The sequence below is a fragment of the Eurosta solidaginis genome, chromosome 4 (assembly GCF_040869045.1).
Source record: "Eurosta solidaginis isolate ZX-2024a chromosome 4, ASM4086904v1, whole genome shotgun sequence".
Lineage (NCBI taxonomy): Eukaryota > Metazoa > Arthropoda > Insecta > Diptera > Tephritidae > Eurosta > Eurosta solidaginis.
In genome coordinates, this window is record NC_090322.1 from 173,884,300 (window position 1) to 173,908,923 (window position 24,624).

Genomic DNA, 24,624 nt, shown 5'->3' on the forward strand with positions numbered 1-24,624 from the left:
AGTCCCGTACATATATAAATGTAAGATAAGTGTGGCGTAATGTGTGTGAGAGTGTTGGTAGGAAAGGTATAAAGAGACAAGGGATTCCAGAATGTAAAAACGAAAAAGAGGGACGAGAAAAGGAAAGATGGACGACCAATACCAGACGGCGTGCTATCGATTTGTAATCGAAGTGTTATAAATATTGTAACGAATTTAATGAAACACCGCCTATTTCACACCTTCTACTAACGTTCGTATCGCTAACTGCTGAATAAATAACTCTAATATTCAATAATGCAATATGGCCTTTATTAAATTACTTCACAATAACACTGATACTCCACAACTAATAGCTTGCTTAAATCCAACTGATTGCCATGCCTCAGCTGGCGCTGCTTTTATACTCTTCGGTTTCCTCGTTTGCATATATCTAGGCGTTTCTAGAATTTACCACTTGTTTACCAGCTATAAACTCACCAGCTATAACTACAGATGCACAATTATAGCTTCTCGCATAGCCATCTGCGCGTGTGTATATGAGTGATACTTCCACCGATGATTGCCTACTTTTGGGAGTATCTCAGATATATGCATGAGTTTGTGAGTTTCTCTCCGCTGCTTGTATGGACATATGTGTAGACATAATGATTGATTTGTTTATATGCATACAAGTCACTGCTCAGTATCGGCTTAGAGATGATAGTATCCCTTAGTGTTGCTAATATTCGTCACACTGCCCTCCACCTAAGTCTGATCGTCCCGATCAGACAAATTTCCTGATCTGATCGCTGCTAGCCTCTCCAAATGAACCACCCTTCTATTTCATGGTGTCCCAATGGTTTGTATGCGGTAGATGGTATCACTGATCCTCTTCACAACTTTGTATGAGCCTTCCCAACTGCACCGAAATTTGGATGGAACACATTTCCGTCGGTGAGGGTTGTATAACAGTACCAAATCTCCCTCCAAGAAAACTTCCGAATTTTTTATTCTCATCGTACCTGTGTTTCATCTTACTACTCATTACCCTGGGCCGTTCCCTCACACTCTGTTCCTTGGCCAATGAACTGCTTCGCAGAGCTTGCGCTTGACGGATTGGCTTCGCATATTCAGTATCGTTCCGACGCTTCACAACAGTAGTGTGCCCTGGCTTGAAACTACCCTCGCATTCCTTCTGGGAAATTCTTTCCTTCGTTTTTGTGCATCCATTTGGTTTTGTCAATGCCAGTGTTTCTCTCGCAGGTACTTTCGCTTTATTTGGCCCATTCGATCCATCAACCTTTACCTTTGACTTTCCTGGTCTTTGTCGAGTCTTCTCCACCAGTACTCGGTTACTGTTGAACCCTTTTTCCAAACTGAAGTTAAATTGCCCATCCTAGTTCTCATAGCGCATAATCACATATCACTTCTCCCTGGACTTGGTTATACTCGTCAGTGACCGTACGCAGCCTTGCTCCAGGTAATGGATTTACTCTCCTGTCGACCAAATCAGATCGGATTAAGGAATGAGATGCGCCCGTACCTACACAGAAGCGACGTTGTTTCCTGAATCAGAGCATGGGATGCTGTTTCTGCGAATATAGGTTTTGGGTTTGCGTATGTAGCTCGCTTCGTTTCGACATCCCGTATTCCATTAATAAAGCTCTGGATTTTTACCCTTTCGGTGTATTCCACGGGTGCGTCCGCATTCACTACATGTGCCAGCCGACGCAAACACTTGCAATGTTTCACCAGCCCTCTGGAAGCGGTTCAGTAACTCCATTTGGTATATCTGTCTTCTATGCTCGGGGCCGTATCGTCTTTCTACAGCGCCCATCAATGCTTCATAACAGTTCCGTTCGCCCTCTGGAATGGTTTGTAAGATCTCAACTGCAGGCCCTTTCAATGCCATGAACAGTGCAGCAACTTTATCATCCGCATTCCAGTTGTTCACTGCTGCCCTTTTCTCAAACTGTAGCTTAAAGACCTGGAAAGGAACAAACCGTCAAAGGATGTTATTTTTACCTTCGGATTAAACGTTGAAGTGACTGGGCGGTTAATTGTAATTCCTGGATCCTATCTTTCAAAGCATCCATCTCTGCCTCTATTTAATCCTGTCGTTTGTTTTCCTGGGTTAGTTTTTCTTCCATATGCGCTTCCAGTTTAGATGATATACGGACTTCCTGCTCTTCTAGTTGTGTGGAGATCTGAGATGATGTCTGTGCTGAAATTTGTGCCGACATTTCGGAAATACACGTCTCCTGTGCTTCAATCTTAGATGTTATGCGTGTCTCTTGCGATTCCAGTTGGGATGCCATATATGTCTTCTGCTTTTCCAGTTGAGTTTCCATTTTGGATGTTATACGGTTCTCCTGGGATTCTAGGATTGTGTTTCCATCTTGGATGTTAATGTCGATGTTTGTGCAGATATTGCAGCCAAAACCGTGTTCAAGTCTGTGCTCGTAACTGTCTGCGATGTTTCGTTTTTCTCTTCAAATTTTGTTGTCTCCTCGCCATCAAGATGAAAGACATCCACGTTAATTCCCTCTAATTCCATTGCTTCTCGTAGTCGTGCCTCCTGAAGTTCGAGTTTATGGCCGGTTGTATTCAATCCACGGCTCTCTAACTCTTTCCTCAGTTGTTGGATCTTCAATTCACTCCACTTTGCCATGCCCAAGTTGTACTCGAAGTCTTCGGAATTTATTCAACAATTCCTCTTCTGACACCAATTGTAACGAATTTAGTGCAATTCCGCTTATTTTACAACTTCTACTAACGTTCGTATCGCTAAACTGTTGAATAAATAACTCTAATATTCAATAATGCAAAGTGGCCTTTATTAAAGTACTTCACAATAACACTGATGCTTCACAACCAATAGCTTGCTTAAATCAAACTGATTACCATGCCTCAGCTGGCGCTGCTTACATACTCTTTAGTTTCCTCGTTTGCATATTTCGAGGCGTTTCTAGAATTTACTACTTGTTTACCAGCTATAAACTCACCAGCTATAACTACAGATGCACGATTATAGCTTCTCGCATAGCCATCTGCGTGTGTATATGTGAGTGATACTTCCACCGATGATTGCCTACTTTTGGGAGTATCTCAGATATATGCACGTGTTTGTGCGTTTCTCTCCGCTGCTTGTATGGACATTATGTGTAGATATAATGATTAATTTGCTTATGTGCATACAAGTCACTGCTCAGTATTGGCTTAGAGATGATAGTATCCCTTAGTGTTGCTAATATTCGTCACAATATGTTAGCGAGAACACACATTATCGATTAGTTGACATCGAAAAAATTTCGATATGTTACAGGAAAAGTATCGATTATCGGCGCTTTTAAGACGATGTGTACACGAGTTGTCGAAGTGTTGTAAATATTTTATCGATAAAAAACATTATAGATGAGTCATCGCTTTATTATCGAAAAGCTATAGCTTTGTTATTGAAAAGTTATCGATTTGTTACGGAAAAGTTATAGAAAGGTTAAACCAAAAGTCTACATAGGATTTGTCATATTCCGAAAATCTGTGTTACAAAACTGCTTGTCCCGGGAGAGGAGTAGTGCCGGCTTGGCATGGTTGTAGCCCGGCTTCGCGCCATTAATACGTAGCTGTTGGAGGAGCGGTGGAAAGAATGTATGATTGCATTCCTGGCTTGTCCTCGTGGGAGGGGCATTTCACCACCGTCCTCACCTACAGCCACATGAACAAAAATAGGGCTCATACCTGCATATGCTAAAGAAGAAAATAGACATGAGGGGCAATAAATAGAAAAAGGAAAAATGAGGCCTGTCCTGTTAGGTGGAGTCATCCCAGCCCCTTCAGCGCAACTTGTTTGGGAGCACCGTAAGAGAATAGGAGTCAGCACGGTGCTCATGGCTTCGCGAAGTTGCACTGAAGAGGGTGCGAGGACTCCACCTGACAGGACAGGCCTCAGATGGCCACAGGCGCCAATGACGGTCTAGCCTGAGATGCAAGCATACTTGCTTGCCACTGCTCCTCGCCATCCAAACAGTCAGCCACGTAAGATCTGGTTGAGAGAGCGAATAAAGCTTCCGTGGCACTCTATGCATGTAAGAGGATTCTAGAATGCACGTGGGGCCTATCACCCAAACTCTTTCATTGGGTATTTACGGCAATTGTCAACCCATACTTTACTATAGGCTTCTTGTTTGATGGGCAGTCACACAAAAACGTACGTATACCAAAAAACTTGAGAGGGTATGCAGAGTATTAATGATTAGCATAACGGGAGCCTTAAAAACTATCCCGACAGCAGCATTGCAAGCCATTCTACACATCCCGCCTGCAGACCTAACCGCCAAAAACATCGCGTTAGCAACGGCAACAAGGCTTAAGCCTCGGAGTGTGCCGTGCAGGCCTTGTGGCCACAGCAGTATAGCGCCATCTAATATCGGGCAAACGGAATATATGGTCCCTTGCCTGAGCTTCGAAAAGGATATTAGGGCCACAATTGAACCGGAGGGTTGGTGCCGGGGTGCAGAAATTGTAGAACATGCTATACACGTGTTTACGTATGGTTACAAATTAATGGACGGGGTTGAGTCTGCTGTTTACTGTGTCGACCCAGAAATAAGTAGATCCTACGGGCTGCCAGATTACTGCAGCATTTTTCAAGCGGAAATTATAGCAGTGAAGAAAGCAGCAGAAATTCTGGAGGAAGCGTGCTTAAGCTGCAGTCGCGTCAATTTATATATTGATAATCAGGCTGCGATTAAGGCAATAATCTCACAGAGTACGTTATCAAGAAGTTTTCTGGAATGCAAAGAAGCATTTGAAAAACTTCGCTTAGGCCGGACCATACATCTTTACTGGGTTCCTATTCATAAAGGGATAGAATGTAGCGAAAGGCCGATAAGTTGGCAAGGAGGGTGCAACACTTGCTGAGTCGACGATAGATGTCCCAATCCGTTTGGGATAAAACAAAGGATACAGGACCAAAGCACGGGGCTGCAAAATTTCTAAGATCATGTGCAAAGCCTACGATATTAGACTCACAAAGTGGCTCATATCTCTGAAAAGATGAACTTAAGGCTCACGATGGGCATACTGACTGGACATTGCCTTCTGGCGTCACTTGCTTATAAGTTAGGCCTCGTCAGTAACAGCAAGTGTAGGAAGTGTGAGCTGCAGGAAGAGACGGTTGAGCACGTTCTGTGTTCATATCCTACGCTCGTCAAGTCAAGGCTCCAACTATTAGGGTTGGCAGAGTTGCCACATCTTGAGGCAGCAATTAAGCTGGGTCCGAGAAAACTGCTAGTATTGGCCAAGAGGACGGAGTTATTCTATAACATATGTCCTGGCAGCTGACTGGGTTTCTTCCGTTTGGTCGTCAAACAAATTCTGGTAACACTATTGACACATTCAGTCTATGTGAGGTCTTTATTGACCTGAACTGGCCGGTCAACCTAACCTAACATCTGGTTGAAATTTGACCAGCCTATGAGTGGCTTCGGCCTTTCGCACAATATGCTATATAAAACCTTCTATATTAAGAAAAACATGAATTGGGCATAGAACACCTAAATCTTATTTGAAATGGATGCGGAAAAGGGGAAACACTTTAATGAAGTTAATGACGATGCGGAAGATGATGCTAAAGGTAATTCAAAGAGAAAACGAAGGTTAAATTGCAATTAGTAGGCAAATTAGCGCATTTGAAGCCCTATGCGAAATTTGAGTGAAACGCAAATTTGCAGACCAATTTCAGCTCAAAGTCGCAAGCAAACGTTAGTGATACAAATTTCCGGTTCGAAACTAGACCTAATTGCAAAATAAGTACTAGTTCGTTATTAGCTACACTTTCTGCAGTTACAAAAAAAACTGTTACCAGGTTTAAGGAACTTCGACTATGAGCATGCGTTTTTCCCCACACTACCCCACTAGTACTGTGGAAAAAGGGGATAATTTTGTGGCGAATATTATCATCGCTATGATGTTAGTAAATAATCACAACAACAAAAAAGCAAGCAGCCACACTTGTGCACATGTACACATTAAAGCAAGCAGCCACACTTACATATGTACAAGGCAACGAAGAATATTCCACACACATAACCAGCAGCTCGAAATGAAAAGATTATCTCACATACACATATGTAGTCATCAGCTAAGAGCAGCAGTTGTCACTCACACATACACACGCATATAGCTAAATAACCAAGTATGAGATACAAGTGTTCTAGATGTTCATGAAAAATCTAGACCTTAGGAGAACTGAGTGAACGAGTCTAACTGAGAGTATAACAGCAGCGCGATGCAAGCGATAGTCAATCAGTTTGATTTAAACCGCTAAAAAGTGAAGTATAATTGAAGTTGTGAAGTACTACTCACAAAGTAGTCCTAATAAAGACCGTTTTGTAATACTGAATATTGGAGTTATTTATTCGACAGTTCAGCGATTCGAACGTTAGCAGAAGCGCATAATTATCAGGAATTTCCCAGAATACAATATCGTACTAGAAGAAACATGTAGAATTTCGGTCCTGTTCAGAGCCAATAAAATAGCACCAAGAAAAGAACTAGATATTAGCTGTAAGTTTATACACAAGTTCGGATCTAACGAAAAAGTACCAAAAATAAAGAAATATTTGTAAAGTGGAAATTTTTATCTAGTTCGGAACAAGTCAAACGGTAACGCAGCGGGGACTATTTCCACCACATGAGAGATCGCTATATTAAATACGCCAGTTGAAAGCATGTTAGAGAGATAGAGGCGAACAAGTAATCGTTCAGAATGCACTAGTTTTGAACTAGAGATTTTCCCTACAGGGTTAATGCCGGTTCGTCACTGAATTTCGCTGACACAAATTTAATACCAAAAAACAAATTTTTAAAAAAATTCGAATTTGCTTTTGAATTTTGCCGGCTAATCCGAAATAAAGTAAGCTGTCCCTATTCCTACGAAAATTCTGCATACAAATATTGAATGAATTAGGCTGTCACTATTCTAATTCAGTACAAAAACATTTTTCGGGTTTTTAATTTTTTTGTACTGTTTTTCTTCTTTTTACTTGATTCTGGACAGTAAAAAAAATTTATGAATTAATGGGCAAATTCAAGTCAAAGTTTTGAGAGTTTGTGGATTTCGCTTTAAAATTTTAGTGATATTTTTACAAATACACTGGCGACTTTCATTATGGAACTTAAAAGAACTGGTAGAGTTTTGAGAAATCTGTTAAGAAAATTTCTAGAAAAAACTCTTAGGAGAACTTTTCGGCTTAGCCATGCATGCGCCCTTCGTATGGAAGGAAATCTAAAATAATCTAAAAAAAATTATCAAAAATCAATGCTAATTTTGGGAGACTATTACGTGTACACTACTTTGTTATACTAAAATTGATTGGGCTACAAAACCGCATACTTAAATAAAAAATTCACGATTTTTGTAAAATATTATCGAACTTTTAAATTTTTTCGAAAACGTTTTTGAAATTGGTTTCAATAGTTTAAGTTTCAAATTTGTGAAAGTATTTTCCTAAATTTTCGGCTAGTCATTGCAATTTCTTTGTCCGCTGCTGTATTGGTATATTCAATTTTATATTTATGTAAATTCGAGCGGCCACCGTGGTATGATGGTAGCGTGCTCCGCCTACCACATCGTATGCACTGGGTTCGCACCCCGGGCAAATCAACATCAACATTTTAGAAATAAGGTTTTTCAATTAGAAGAAAATTTTTCTAAGCGGTGTCGCCCCTCGGCAGTGTTTGGCAAGCGTTCCGGGTGTATTTCTGCCATGAAAAGCTCTCAATGAAAACTCATCTGCCTTGCAGATGCCGTTCGGAGTCGGCATAAAACATGTAGGTCCCGTCCGCCCAATTTGTAGGGAAAATCAAGAGAAGCACGACGCAAATTGGAAGGGAAGTTCGGCCTTAGATCTCTTCGGAAGTTATCGCGCCTTACATTTATTTTCTTTTAATTCGAGTTCTAAAGGTTTTTTGTTACATGAGATGTACAATTTCTGATACACCGAAATTTCATTTTCTTTCACAAATAAATTTGGTAAGCAGATTTCGGAAAAATCATTTAAGTTTGTTGTTATGATGTAGGCAAAAGTGTACCCCACTTTTGAGAAAATATATTTCGAAACCTAATTGAAGTATCAAGAAAGCAATGTTGTTTTCCTCTAGGCGATAATTGAGCTTTTAAACTTTTCCGAGTCCGCGGTGGTGTGGTGGTAGAGTGCTCCGACTACCACAACGAAGATCCTGGGTTCAAGTCCCGGGCAAAGAAACATCAAAAATTTATAAACAAGTTTTTTCATAACTTTTTTTTTTAACTTTAAAGTTTTCATAAAATTTATTTAAGTTGTTGGATTTAATTTAGTTTGCACCATTCAACAAGTTTCTTACATATCAGATCCACAAAATTACATAAGAAACGGTAAAACGGGGAAAATGCGTACGGGTTAACCAAAGTTTTGGGAATAACTATCCAACTTTATAAGATTAGGTAAAACTGAATAATTTACCGTTCGCAACACAAATATTTCACAATTTTCTGTTTAACTTGTAAAAGGGCCTAGTCAATGGTTCCTCCAGTACAATCTACCCCACTTTAACCCACTGGCATTGCTTGAGTAAATACAATAAATCTGCTTGATTAATTGAAATAGAAAAAAATCAAGCTTTTAAGTCAAGGCATTTACAGAAACACCTTTCTTGACGTAGATTTTTATTCATCTTTATGGCCTCTATTTCATATTTCCGTGTTCTGAGTTATTATATACGTTAGGATGGGTGCCTGCTTTTAGCGGCGCAGTTCCTAGCAGATACAGGTTCTTTATAAAATTCAATGAAAAAAAAAAAACCATTGGGCTTAAGATATATTGAAATGTTCAAGTAAACGCTATCTCCCTGATTTCTCCAGTTTTTTCGCTTCGCTAAACCTGAACTTGTCAACGACCAAACCATCGGCGACCTTATTTAGAACATGAACACGGCAAATATTGACCATATGGGACATCCACGTCGATGGCATTACGCTACCGACTGTCTTACACCCAAAAATACTGGGTGTGACATTCGGTCAGGATCTACATTTTGGCGAGCATGCTAGCGCAATTGTACCTAAAATCTAGATCCGTAATAAAATCCTCAACTCTCTTGCAGCACTTGGGGTAAAAACAAGGAAACGCTCATTACCAATTACAAAGCGTTTGGCCGGCCGATTGCGTGCTACGCATCTCCGATATGGTCGCCAAGCCTAAAGGTTGCTCACTGAAGGAAAACACAGGCCTGCCAAAACACCGCTCTCAGAACCGCTGGGCATTCCAACAGACATCTGATCGAAGAGGCCATACCTTCCAGGGGCATAAAAAGTTATCTATGCAAGCATTATGACGAAATGCGTCACCTAAGAACACAGCCGTATGAAGTAAACACAAACAGGTCCTCAGTGATATCCACAAACAGGCGTCAGTCCTCTATGCCAGGAATTGTCCGGCGAATCCGGTACTTTAAAGAAAAATACCCAGAAGTAGCAGAAGAGGAAGGCACTCTTCCTAGGGCAACGCGCGTCACTCTAGCTCAACTTCGATCTGGGTACTGTAACAGATCAGAATCAACCCTGACATACATAATGTATTTCCTGCTTGCAATGTGTCCCCACATGACACCAACCATCTCTAATTGCAATGTGGAACCAATGGATTTAACACCCCTCTCACTCCCCCTCACTCTGGTCCACCCCTGTTGAAACTGCAAGTTTCCATGGACTCCCTTTAGAGATATTGATGATAATTTGTGATCGGTCGTGCCTATTGGATGGGGTGAAGCACTATTACCATAACAACAACAGCGAGTGCGTTTGTTTGAAAGACTCGCATTTCAATGACTTATGTAATTGACACATCATTTTAAGAACTCAAAAACGTCTTCCGTTTCTAGTCATTTTCATTGAGTGAAATACGTTTGCATTACATTTAGAGTTCTTTTGATTGCTTTTTCCGACAACTGTGTATATATATTTTTTTTTATTTCTTTTCGGTTTTCGTTTTTTCTTCTTGGCTGGATAGGTCATGTGTGATTAAGTATTGTGTTGAAAATTTATCTAAGCCGATTTTTAAACTACTTCAACTACTAAGTAGCTGACCCAGCACACCTTTTCCTGCCTAAACTTTGGTTTGCCTGCAAAGAGTTTAGAGACGTATTTTCTGCGTTGGCAGTAATCCGATATCAATTTCCCATTCAAGAATAAGAATAGAATAAGTGTCCATAGGTACAAGGTCCCAAATTGGACCAGGCCTAAGTTAGGAGTGGTGACCTTACAGGAGAAACCTTGCACAAATTATCTAGGAATCATCCTAGACAGTAAGCTGTCATTGAAGCTCAACGTGGAGGAGAGGGTGAAGAAGGCCTCAACGGCACTATATGCATGTAAAAGAATGCTGGGGTGTACGTGGGACTTATCGCCCTCTCTTACTCATTGGGTTTTTATAGCGATTGTAAGCCCTACACTATACTATGGAGTTCTTGTTTGGGGGAAAGCCACACAAAAAACAACATACCTAAAAAAATTGGAGGGGGTATATAGACTATCGATGCTTAGCATTACGGGAGCCCTGAAAACAACACCGACGGCTGCACTGTATGCCATTCTGCACATTCCACCTGTAGACCTGGTAGCAAAGAACATAGCATTAACAACTGCAACCAGGCTCGGTGCCTCGGGGCAGATTGAGCGCCGACCATATGGACATAGTAGTATAGCGTCATCAATCAAAAGACGAAAAGATTACCTGATTCCCTATCTGGGCTTCAAGGGAGATCTTAAGGCCACAATAGAGGTGGACGGTTGGCGCAAGGGTGCGCAAATGGCGGACGAGGCGATACATGTGTACACAGATGGTTCCAAGGTAGTGGAAGGAGTAGGGTCTGCTGTATACTGCACGGATCCGGAAATAAACAGATCCCACAGGCTGCCGGATTACTGTAGCGTTTTCCCAGCGGAATTATTAGCCGTAACTAAAGCAGTAGAAACGCTAGAAGAGAATAGCTTAAGCTGCAACCGTGTTAACTTTTATATTGACAGTCAAGCAGCACTTAAGGCAATAATCTCGCATAGCACAGCATCTAAATGCGTGTTGTAGTGTAAGCAGTCTCTGGAGAGAATCGGGACAGGGATAAGCATACATCTATATTGCGTCCCAGGGCATATGGGAATAGATGGGAATGAAAAAGCGGACGAACTAGCTAAAAAGGGCGCATCCCTTGAAGCTTGCTCCGTAGACATACCAATTAGGCATACCAGAAAGGCGTGAGTTCAAGCGCGGGGCTATAAAGTGTCGAAGATTATGTGTAGGTCTTACAACCTTAGACTAACAAAGTTGCAGCTGTCAGATCTAGAAGCAGCAAGACGCTTAGGTCCTAGGAAGCTTCCAGTATTTGCCAACAGGACGGAGTTATTTAATAACATAGGTCCTGGTTTTTGATAGGGTTTTTCAGTTTGGTCGTTAAAACAAACTTCTGGTAACACTACGGACTCAATCAGTCTAAGTGAGGTCCTGATGCACCAGCCAGTTCAACCTAACCTAAGTGTCCGTAGCAGTGGTGAAAAGAACAAACTGGATAGGCAATATGCTAAACTGCAGGAAAGTTGCATTGCAGTGGAGTCAACGAACATAGACTCTGGTGCGGGGTTGTGTATTAATGTAGCCGTGTAGCCGTGGGAAGTGGTGAGACTAAAAGAAACTGTTTTTTTTTTTGTATTTATAAGAATCGCCCCCCTAATGCACAAGGCTTAGTAAGTATTTTTTTCTCTTTAAATGTATTCCCTTATAAATGTGTGATACAGATTTATTACCAGTTTCATATCTTATTTTTTAAGCCCTATATGTTTCTTAAGTTAAATAAGAAATAATAATAAAATAAACATAAATAAAACTCGCTTTTTGCATGTTCTTTATCTTTCACAAAAGGTAAATATAGCATACATACTTACATACACATGCGTATGTATGTTTCTTGCATACATACGCATGTTCACATGCCAGCTCTCATTCGTACTTTACTCCCCCATTCCTCATTTGACCTTCAATACGTTACTTAAGGACAATTTTATTCAAACTTTTTAGAGCGAATCATGTCGCTAGTAACTAATTTCGCGCTTTAAGAACAGAAGAATATTAATAAGTTCAGTGTATCTTAGCTCAAACCTTTCAAGGGGATTGACTGTGCAATTTCTAGCTTCTCCAACCCAATTGTCAAACTCACATACCCGTGGCGAAACTTTTTTATTTAGCAAGTAAGGATCTGGGGTCGGTCACACAAAAGAATGGGGTTGGATGACCTGGGATTTTCAACGTGGTCATATCGACTCGCAATGGTCGGGCTGGTGGTGCTATTTTCTGGAACTTACCGCATCGATTTGCGACAAAAGGCCATCAACATCGAAAGCGCAAGGGTTTTAAAATAATTGCATGTTAAATAAAAAAAAAATTATAAAATGGGGAGACTACTGAAACAGGAATGAAGGACTTAATACGTTGATCTTTTTGCCTCAATTCCGAGTGCAAAAAAAATTGTTTTTCGGTAATTATATTAAGTAATTTGCTGCAGATGCCTTTACGGACAATTAAGCAAAATGTCATTGCCAAACTCATTGGGATTTTGCAAATCTACGCCTGAACAAATCCATTTTTATTATTAAACGGTTTTATTTAGGTTGACTTGACAGGCTGGTTGGACAGGCAGCACTTTTTTGTAATTGAAATTTAAGTAACTTCCCGATAAGCTACAAGCTTGAAACTTGGAATATAGTCCAGAACCCGATGACAATGCAATAATAAAAAAATCGCCGCTAGGTGGCGCAAGGATCGAGATATTCACAAAAATCGTATTTGTGGTCCGATTTGGCTTATATTTGGAACACATGATACATAGAAGAATAGAAAGCGACCTATGAAAAAAATCGCCGCTAGGTGGCGCAGGGGTCGAGATATTCACAAAATCGTATTTGTGGTCCGATTTGGCTCATATTTGGAACACATAATCCATACAAGAATAGAAAGCGACCTATGGAAAAAAATCGCCGCTAGGTGGCACAAGGGTCGAGATATTCACAAAAATCGTATTTGTGGTCCGGTTTGGCTCATATTTGGAACACATAATACATACAAGAATAGAAAGCGACCTATGAAAAAAAATCGCCACTAGGTGTCGCAAGGATCGAGATATTCACAATATCGTATTTGGGGTCCGTTTTGGCTCATATTTGGAACAAACATTACATACAGTCCGGTAGAATTGACATCAAAATACTTTGCAGCAAAGAGTCCTTGTAATAATGAGTCACTAAATGAACTAAATATAATGAGAAATAATAGGCAATTAAGACTAAAAACCTAAAATAAAATAATTCAAAAAAGATTTAAGTTAAACGGTTTTATTGAAAACAATACTTACATGAAGTAATAATAATACTAAAATCTAGAAAATAACTAGGTAGGCCTAGGTACTAGTCATCACACTCCTCGTCAATCTAGGGCGTTGATCAGACAATTAAATAAAAGCGTTGGGCGCGTGAAATTTCTAAAAATGTGAGGCGTACCATAACCTGATTAAGGTTCAGTTGGTCTTGCTTATGACTATCAATAGAAATTTGTCACGTCCAACGCTTATATTTAATTGTCTGATCAACGCCCTAGATTGATGAGGAGTGTGATGACTAGTACCTAGGCCTACCTAGTTATTTTCTAGCTTTTAGTATTATTATTATTTCATGTAAGCTGATACATTTTTTACTTACATACTGCATACATAGCCGTAGCTGCGTCAACTTTTATATTGACAGCCAAGCAGCAATTAAGGCAACAATCACTTATAGCATAACATTTAAAAGTAGGTTCCTGTGTAAACAATTTTTGAAAAGAATCAGGATAGGAAGAAACGTGAGGCTCGCAAGACATAAGGGAATAGATGGGAACGAAAAAACGGGTGAGCTAGCTAAAATGGAAGCTTACACCGTAGACGTTATAAGCAGATTGGGCGATATTAAAAAGGGACGAGATACGCACATAATCGACCAAGCGTGGAACCAAGTCCGAAGCTGCAAAGTCTCGAAGATCACGTGCCTCATGTGTGTCTTACAACCGTAGACTAACAAAGTTGCTTTTATCATTAAAAACAAAGGACTGTAGGCCCATGATGGGTATTCTGACTGGATACTGCCTTCTGATGTCATATGCTTTAAAAATAGGCCTAGTCAGTGAAATCAGGCTTAGGAATTGCGGGACGGAGGCGTAAACGATCGTGCATGTTTTGTGCTCAGGCCCTGCGTTCGCCAGGCTAAGATTCCCGCTATTAGAAGTGGCACAGATATGTTGTTGTTGTATTAACAGTGCTTGGGCCCATTCAATGGGCAAGACCACTCAGAAATTGTCATCAAAGTTCTCTAACGGGAGTCCAAGGAAACTGGCTGTTTCAACAGGGGCGGACCATAGGGAGATTGGTGTTAGAGGCGTAGGTTCCACATTAAAATTGAAAAGATGCTTGGTGGCATGTGGGGACACATCGCATGCAGGACATACATTACGTATGTTGGGGTTGATTCTGGAGAAGTAAGATTTTAACCTGTTACAGTATCCAGAACGAAGTTGGGCCAGGGTGACTCGTGTCTCCCTTGGTAGTGTACTTTCTTCTTTTGCAAGGGTAAGATATTGCATATTAATAACGGGGTTCACTGGGCGCGTCCTGGTAAAAGCTTTTACCGATTCTGTGTGGATTTGGCTAAGGGCATGCTTATGCTTGCCTGGATAACACAGCCGTTTGAGGTGCCGGAGAGTGCTTTAGGAGATGTTCCCTTAATCCCCGTGGACGCAGTGCTAAATCAAGCAGTTGTTTGGTAGGATGTCCTAGTGTGTGACAATTAAGCAAGAACTGCTTGTTCAGCATTTTATTGTGCTCTTTAATATTGAGATCTTTGGCCTCGCTATGTAGATGGTGTTCGGGAGTCATAAGGAGACATCCGGTGGCAGTTCTGATTGCAGCATTTTGACAGGCATGTAGCCTTTTCCAGTGTGTATTTTTAAGACCAGACGACGCGTAGCTTATGAGCGACCGGCCAATTGCTTTTTAAGTGGTTAGCAACGTTTCTTTACCTTTTCCCCATGTGCTGCCGGCAAGCGACTTGAGGATTTTGTTGCGACTTTGTACATTATAAACAATCTCGGTGGCATGAGCCTTGACGGTTACAATATTATCGAACGTTACCCCTAAGATCTTTGGGTGACTGACAGTCGGTAGTGTGACACCATGGCCGCGTACGTCCGATATTTCGGCATCTATTCCTTCCACGTCGTAAACAAGGTGGCCGTAGATTTTGTCGATGGTAATAATAAATCCGAAAGATCGGTGAGATAGCTGTTTATTTTAGAAATTAATTCATCAACTGAAGGGCCAGGTCCTGTTGCCATAGTCGTGCAGTCATCGGCATAGGAAATGATTGTAACTCCTTCTGGTGGGGAAGGGAGTTTTGATATGTAGAAATTAAACAGAAGCGGGGATAGGACACCACCCTGTATACCCTCTGTTTAATTTTCCTAGGTTTTGAGATTTCATTCCTAAATTGAATTGACGCCTGCCGACCATTCAGATAATTTCCGGTCCATTTTTTAGACAAGGGGGAAGGTGTGAGCCTTCTATGTCCTGGAGTAGCGTGCTGTGGTTGACTCTGTCAAAAACCTTTGACAGGTCAAGTGCCACGAGCACCGTCCTATGATGGGGTTTTCACTGGCACAAATATCAGATCCAGAAGCAGCAAGTAGCATTGGTCCTAGAAAGCTTTAAGTATTTGTCAAGAAGACATATTTATTTTATGTATGATGGGAGTTTTCTGTCTGGTCGTTGGGCATACTTCTGTTAACACTAAAAACTCTTTCTGTCTGTGTGAGGTCCGCACGGACCAGCCTGTTTAGCCCAACCTAACCTAACCTCAAAGACATGCATTTGCTGAATAAGGAAAACAGTCCATCCTCCTGACTTCAGTTAAGGGCTTCTATTCTGCATATATAGGACTATTGTTGAGTTTCTCAACCTTTTATCCTCATTGCATGTAATTTTTCCCAAAATTTAAACAAAGGAAATTTCTCAATTTTTAATTGAAACTACGATCGACGTTCGTTTGTCGCTGCTATATGTTATTTATGTTTGGCGTAGGAAATGGGAAAGTTGTTGTTTTCGCCAACATGCTCAAATGCCACTGGAATTTAAATATTTCCAACTGTTTGAATGATTCCGGGTATTCTTTGTTTTTGTTGATTGGGCAACGTTCAAGTGAACACTGCAGAACAGCGCACATCCGGCTTTTGGGCGGCAATAGATTGCCTAGTTATGTTTTTGCGCCCCGTGAAATTATTAACGCTACGCTACACAGCAAATGAAGCGTGATAAGAATGAAATCACATGTGAAATTTCTGGTATTACTGTAAGCAAAGCGAACAGCTGAGAAGGAAAATTTGGTAGAGTCAAACAAGATTTTTTTTTTTAAATAAATACCAGAAATTTTTTTAAAAATAATTGAAATGGCATGATGCATCAGGTGAAAGAGTTAAAAATGAATTATAAACTGCCAATTTTTAGAATTTTAATTTTACGAATAGTTGTTATAACAATTTATAAGTTTCAATATTAATGTGAGTCTCATGGTCATTGTAGTGCAATGACATCTTTAGCGGTAATTGTGACTTTTATCTTTTATATCTTCGCATGTTATGGCATGTGATAGAGCTTTAATTGTTCAACGCACAATCAGGCTGACAATTATATATATACGTATTCATATATGAATAATTTTTTTGGTAGAGACATTAGAGTGTGCCAAAAAATATAGCATTTTCTTTTAACTGGTGTAAGGATACAACTGCGCGCCCATACATTGTCGCTCAGTGGTTCAAGAATGGATAAAAGAACACGTAAATGCAGGAAATGAAAAGGTTGTGTTCTCTATATTTTTTTCATGATTTTTGATTAAAACTTGTATGTTACATATGTATGTATACAAATATGTATAATTCGAATTTGCGATTTTTCCAGTCTCCATTCCATACAAAGTGTATTCAACAAAGTGTGATTGAATTGACAGTTCTCTCTTTACGAACAGTACTGTAATGTCAATTTGAAAATAATTTTAACCCATTTCAAACAAAATTTTTAAATTTTACAAACTTTAAAAAAAAATTTAGGAAAGGTTGCCTTTTTCTATTTTGTAGTGGTATTTACTTGAGATAATGCATACTAAGGGGTCATCCCCGGCATTTGGAAAAATTTAATGATGCATACAATTCGAAGAAGAACCTAAGTTAGCTTTAACTTTAAGTTTTGTTATATTTATACCTAAGTGTAATTTACATGTGGTAATATTTAATGGTCCACACCGAAACGAACTATTTTTATATGAAACGTATGGTCTATCTGCATACGTTTTATGAAGTTGTTATCCTTTACTCTCCCTCCCGCTTCTTCCAGTCCTTTTATTCACTCCTCCCTCTGCATTTCTCTTTCTATGCGTCTCCTTCGTCCTCTCGGTCTTTTCTGTCACTTCTTTTCCGCTTTATCTTCGTATAACTCTCTTTCTCCGTAACTCTTTTCTTTTCTCTTCTCTCTAGTTCTTATTCTTCTCCATCCCTTATTCCCAGTCCCAGTTTCAGTTCCAGTTGCAGTCCCAGTTACCAATCTAGGCAAAGGGTTACCTATATACCAAATTTCAGGCAAATCGAACCGTGAATATAATAGATGGGTCCCTGGTCCCCTTTACGGGAAGCAACTATACAGGAACACTCTTCCGGTTAGCCATGAAGGAACTCAGCAAATTTTAACAAAATCGGGGACTGGTTTCGTAGTCCATATGCTGCATACAAACATACATCCTTCTTCATATGTATACACTCAGAGAAAAACGCCGTTCTAAAATCCAGTACCACCGTACTCAATTCAAGTTTTTCATGTTCTTACTTTTTTGTTCTTGAAAAACGAACGACGTGTTCTCAAAACAACAACCTTGTTCTTGAACTGACAACCATTTTCTTGATAAGAGAACGGCTGGTCTTAAAATATGAACAAATGTTCTATTAATGAGAACAATGTTCTTAAATTAAGAACAATGTTCTTAAATTAAGTACAAGAAAAACGAAACGGTAAAATTTGTATGTACTACAATGTTAAATACAACATTTGGCACAAGCAATCAAGCAGTTGTAGTGGCCCAGCGGTTATGATGTTACGGTTGCGATCGTGTGGCGCGAGTTCGATCACCGTCAAAGTCGTGAAGTTTTTTAAAACAATTTTTTATATACTATTTTCTTAACTCTTATTTTTCGTTGAGTTCCATTCACATATGCACAGGTAATTCTCAATTTTGTTATGCAATGTTTTAAATATATATTCAGATTGCATCATCAAATAACAAGGATTTCTCTATAAGAGAAATATATGAAAAAATGCACATTATGCGTTTTTTCAAACCTTTTGGAATTTTGATAAAAATTTTGTTTGTTATTAATATTTTTTATTAATGACAAAAAAATTATTTGTTAATAACAAAAATAAATAAATGGTACCTTCCCACTCCCACCAATGATCAAGCACAAACCGTTCTTGAATTGAGACCGAAAAATGTTAAATCGACCACAAATCGTTCTCGAAACGTGAGAACGAAAAATCTTAAATCAAGCCCAAGTAGTGCTTGAAATGAGCACAGAAGGTTCACACATCAATACCAAAGTGGTCATAAAATACGAACGGTGTGCTTGGAAAAACTGTTCTTAAAACAAGCCCATCGGTCACGAGTTAAGAAAAAACGTACTTAACAGACTTTTGTCAACGAATGTTCTTAATTTTGAACTTGTTTCGTTCGTTTTAGAACGATTTTTTCTCTGAGTGTAGAGATAGATAGATGAAATCTCCTTAGTGCACCATTAGCATATACACACACACATGCCAATAAAATAGAACTTTTATTTAAGAATTTTAGTGAAATATTTAAAATTTTTAATAAAAGAGTATTTTTCAAAAGATGTATGAATTCTTAACCATTTACCTGGCAACACCGATAAATATGTACATTAAGCTGGGTCGATTTATTAACCTATATCGCGCCATCGATTTTTCGATAGGTTTTGGGCTCAGGAAAAAAATTTCCACTAAGCATACCCAAAAAAATAATTTTGGAGCCTGCAAAATTTTAGTTTTTTGACTTTTTTTCTTTGATTTTTAAGGTTTTTTTCATGACCTACTTAAAAAAATTTTCATTTGATTTTAACATCATGTATACCCTGTCCGACTCAAAATTGTCCGCTAAAAACTTTGGCGATAAAAGTTTTTTGAAAAAAAAATATTTTTTGGGTTTTGAGGAGTGTTTTGGTGAATAAATTTATTTTTGCGCCATTTTTTTTTAAGGGTTTCTTCAGAAACGTGCAAAAGTGTTGCCGATGAAAACGAATGTGTCTCATAGTTCCTATCCCATTTAAAATTATGCGATAAATCGTTGGCATTAACAGTTTTTAAAAAAAAAATTTTTTGTTTTTTGGGACTTGTTTTGGTCGAAATAAATTTTTTCATTTTCAAGGCTACAAATCATTTTTTATGTATATGTTTCCGTTAGACCCACCAATAAGTATACCAATATGATCAGGGGACGAGCTAACTTGATTTAGCCATGTCCGTCTGTCCGTTTGTTTGTCCCTCAATTTTTGAGATATCTTGATGAAATTTGGTAAGCAGGCATATTTTGATGGGGGATTTGACATTTGTCGGAATCGACCGGGTCGGACCACTATAGCATATACCTCCCATACAATCGATTGTTCAATAAGAGGGTTTTCGCCATTTCTGCCTAATTTTAACAGCTAGCAACATCAAATTTTACCACAAGCTTACGTATTGGGCATAGATTGTTGTCTGAAAAAATCGTCAAGATCGGACATATTTATAATAAAAATCGATTTCGAAAAAAATTATGAAAATCCTCTTACCTGAACAAGTCCCAAAAACAAAAAAAAAAAATTGTTTTAAACTGTTGATGCCAACGTTTTTATCGCATAATTTTAAGGGGGATAAGAACTATGAGACAAATTCGTTTTCATCGGCAACACTTTTGCACGTTTCTGAAGAAACCCTTAAAAAAATGGCAAAAAATTTATTTTTTCACCAAAACACTCCTCAAAACCCAAAAAATATTTTTTTTTCACAAAACTGTTATCGCCAAAGTTTTTAGCGGACAATTTTGAGTCGGACAGAATATACATGAAAATTTTAAAATCAAATGAAAATTTTTTAAGTAGGTCATGAAAAAAACCTTAAAAATCAAAGAAAAAAAGTCAAACAACTAAAATTTTGCAGGCTCGAAAATAATTTTTTTGGGTATGCTTAGTGGAACTTTTTTTCCTGAGCCCAAAACCTATCGAAAAATCGATGGCGCGATATAGGTTAATAAATCGACCCAGGTTAATGTACATACATGTATCAAGCTGATATGAAACTGAAATACATACATACACCCATACCTAAGTACCCATAAATGTACTCCCAAACTTAAATAACGCTAGCGAATGCTATGTATGTATGTACGTATGGGATGCATAGTGTCCCACTCAACGCAAGTTTGCTAGCACAGTTCACAGCGAACAAACACACGGAACTAATTTTTTGCTAAAACTTTACTTTTGTTTAAACAATTTTGCTCATATTAGAAATAAATCAAGTATTTTAATTTATACAGAACGAAGGTAAATATTTCAAAGTTTTACTGCGAAGAAGAAGTATTCCAATCGATCCACCTGTTTTCAATGTATAGCTGTGTAAACAGAAATTTTATGATTGTTTACTACTTTTTGGCAATTTACCACGACCCTATAATAAATACCTTCAAATTATATTGAAAATATCTATTTCACGAATGTAAGCTTTCAAATGCGAAGAACAGTTTTAAAATCGGATCAATCTGTGTAAAGTGATGGGCGTACAACGATATATAGAATATAGGTTCATACGCATATGATATGATGAGCATTATATTGATAGCACTGATAGCAGTCAACTGTTTGATACAGAACCGCCCCTAAAACAAATGCGATAAGAATACATTTTTTCAAGCAGTATGATGATATGTGTCAGCAACACTCAGCCGTTTTATCACAAGAACGTACAGAATCGGTAACATCTTTTGTCCATTAACGCCCGGAGAACGGACCTAGGGCCTAGCTTAATTGCTGCCTCGAGATCTTGCAAATCTGCCGCCCCTAATAGCGGGAGCCTTGACCTGGCGAGCTCAAGACATGGACACAGAACGTGCTCAACCGTTTCTTCCTCCAGCTCACACTTCCTACATCTTCTGTTACTGAGGAGGCCTAATCTATGTATAAGCATGTGACGCCAGAAGGCAGTGTCCAGTCAGTATGCCCATCGTGAGCCTTAAGTGTTCTTTCTTCAGAGATATGAGCCACATTGTGAGTCTAATGTGGTAAGCTTTGCACATGATCTTAGAAATTTTGCAGCCCCGCGCTTTTGTCCTGTATCCTTTTTATTTCTCCCAAATGGATTGGGACGTCTATCGTCGACTCAGCGAGTGTTGCACCCTCCTTTGCCAACTCATCGGCCTTTTCGTTACCTTCTATCCCTTTATGACCGGGAACCCAGTAAAGATGTATGGTCCGGCCTGAGCGAAGTTTTTCCAATGCTTCTTTGCATTCCAGAAAACTTCTTGATTAAGTACTGTGTGAGATTATTGCCTTAATCGCAGCCTGATTATCAATATATAAATTGACGCAACTGCAGCTTAAGCACGCTTCTTCCAGAATTTCTGCAGCCTTCTTCACGGCTATAATTTCCGCCTGAAAGGCGTTGCAGTAATGTGGCAGCCTTTAAACTCTTCGTCTTTCAGGATCGACACAGAAGACCGGACCCCTTCCGTTAATTTACAACCATCGGTACACACGTGTATAGTATGTCCTGCCATTTATGAGCCCTGGCGTCAACCCTCCGTCTCAATTGTGGTCCCAAGATCGCTTTCGAAGCTCAGGCACGGGACCATATATTCCGTTTGTCCGAGGCCTTAAGTCTTGTTGCAGTTGCTAATGCGATATTTTTCGCCACTAGATCTGCAGGCGGGATGTGTAGAATGACATACAATGTTGCTGCCAGGATAGCTTTTAGGGCAGCCGTTATGCTAATCATTGATAATCTGCACACCCCCTCAAGTTTAGTGGCATAGTTGTAAGGTAATTCAAAAGTACTTGATTTGACTGTAGGCTTTTTAGAGTTGTTGTAACATTTGACCCAAAACTCCAAATAAAACCTCAAAGTTAAATAATAACAGTAAATACCTTTCTTGTATTTCGGCCTTTTAGTTAATATATTCAAGGTATGTTTGAGCTCTAGGCCAATATATACAAATACACTAAAACTAACAACAAATTAGCACCAACGTGAGACTGACTGCCATGAAATTAATGAATTTTAAATGACTTGCCAAACAAAATAGCAAACACAAAAACAAAAACAAAAGCACATCAATAAAATTTACAAATATACAAAATGAAATCAACAAGTGACAAATAATGTCACCAACAACAAATCGGTGAAATATTTTCAAAGTGATATTTTCGCATCGCTAAGCAACAGCTGAAGTGTAACAACAAGAACAAAACAAAAACAAAATATAAAAATAAAAATAAAATCACAACAAAAAGTTGAAAAACCAAAATAATAAAGCAACGAAAAATCAAAGCACTTAAACCCATAACATATTATTGGTTGAGCCAACCCACGACAAGTGCTGGTCACGCTCCATCAATTCAAAAAAAAAAAAAAACACAAAGATAGCAATAAAAGCTACAAAAAAAAAAAACAAGGGAAATAACAACAATAAAAAACTAACAAAAAGCATCCACTAACTACTCAAATTGCACAAACCATTCAACTTGACCTTTAGTCAGTCAACATTTCCCCCAACTAGCTGTTTACATTGCAAATATTGCTCTGTGTACTTTTTTGAAATTCCATTAAGCGCACCAACAAAAGCACATTCAGCTATGTTCATATCATATCTGAATAGCGAAGGCGACAGCGAAAGTAGCCAGAGTGATACAATGTCCGTAGAGCAATTGCTACTTGATGTGTGTGAGGAAACCGAATCGGATGACGATGATAGCGCTGATGACACGAATTCGAGGGAGGTAAATGATGGTAGCGGCACAGAATCGAGTCAAACAGTTGACTCGACAACTAGCGGTGCGCCATTACTTGGACGTTTCCGTCGCTCATCTATTGGTATGCAGCGTAAGGCAGCATTTCGACAAAGGAAATTGGATTCACTGGACACGTGGCGGAAGCGGTAAGTGAGAAAGATGTGGAGCGGAAGAAAATACACACCTGCTCAAAATAATAGTTACACAGCAGTCCTTCAATTTCAAAACAAGAAAAATCCGTTTTATGAATCAATATTATGAAAATAAAACACACTTTAATACTTGTCCTATTTATTAATGAAAATAAGCAAACTTCACATTAAAGTAACGAAAAACATATTAGTTATTAAAAACATTATTTGGCCGAAACTAACCTGCTCATAAAAATAGGTACAATTTTGATGAGATAGTAAGTATGAAAAAAATATATGAAACAAAACTTTTATTTTACACATTTGACATTGCTTAGTTAATAACCAGTATATCCACCTCCATTCTGAACTACTTTACACATTATTTTGAGCATGCTATTGATTAAAGTCTGGCAGGTTTCTACGGGTATATCAAACCAATTGGCCTTTGTTGGAGAAAGTTTAACCCCCCAATTTCTTTCTTAAATCTCCCCACAGGTTTTCAATTGGTCCTCAAAGGATTCCTTTTACGACATCAAAGGTGGTAGCAGCAGAAATAGGCAACGTAGTTAGTGCACAAACGGTTAGCAGGCGCTTACACAAGGCTCATCTACCCGGAAGAATAGCCAGAGAAGTTCCACTAATGCGAGCGAAAAATTTAAAAACAAGGTTAACATTTGCAAACGAGCATTTGGATTGGTCAGAACCTGAGGGATCGAAAAAGTGGAGAAATATACTCTGGAGCGACGAAACAAAAATATATTTGTTTTGAAATGATGCGGAAAGAAATGGAAGTCGCCCAAAAGGAAAGGAGTTCCACTTCCGTTTCACAAAAAAAAAAACTGTGAAGCATGGAGGTGGAAATGTTATGGTATAGGGGTGTTTTTCTTGGTATGGGGTAGGTCCTATATGCAAAACAACCAATAAAATGTCAGCTGTGGAGTACAAGGACAAACTAGAAAATGTCGTGCTGAGGAAAACATGCCAATACGTTGGGTGTATGAGCAAGACAACGACCCAAAACATACCTCTAAACTGGTCAAGAAATCCTTTGAGGACCATGATGTTAATGTTTTGAAGTGGCCTAGTCAATCTCCGGACTTAAATCCGACTGAAAACCTGTGGGGAGATTTAAGAAAGAAATTGGGGGGTCAAACTTTCTCCAACAAAGGCCAATCATGCGAATATGTTCAAAAAACTTGGTTTGATATACCCGTAGAAATCTGCCAGATTTTCATCAATAGCATGCTCAAAAGAATGTGTAAAGTAGTTGAGAATGGAGGTGGATATACTGGCTATTAACTAAGCAATGTCAAATG

The 24,624-nt window shown here is 39.0% G+C and overlaps 1 protein-coding gene across 19 annotated transcripts in view; it reads left to right on the forward strand.

Moving 5' to 3' along the window:
• Positions 1-24,624, forward strand: part of rdgA (retinal degeneration A) — a 1,310,388-nt gene that overhangs the window by 1,038,824 nt on the left and 246,940 nt on the right. For 4 of the 19 annotated variants that reach the window (XM_067783812.1, XM_067783813.1, XM_067783814.1 and 1 more), the window contains one exon: positions 22,335-23,320. The exons of 8 other annotated variants lie outside the window; for them this stretch is intronic. In XM_067783812.1, coding sequence (XP_067639913.1) covers positions 23,019-23,320 — 302 coding nt within the window. In that variant the 5' untranslated portion in view covers positions 22,335-23,018. The remainder of the gene's footprint in view (positions 1-22,334; positions 23,321-24,624) is intronic. 7 more of the 19 variants (XM_067783821.1, XM_067783816.1, XM_067783817.1 and 4 more) reach the window with 3 other exon arrangements.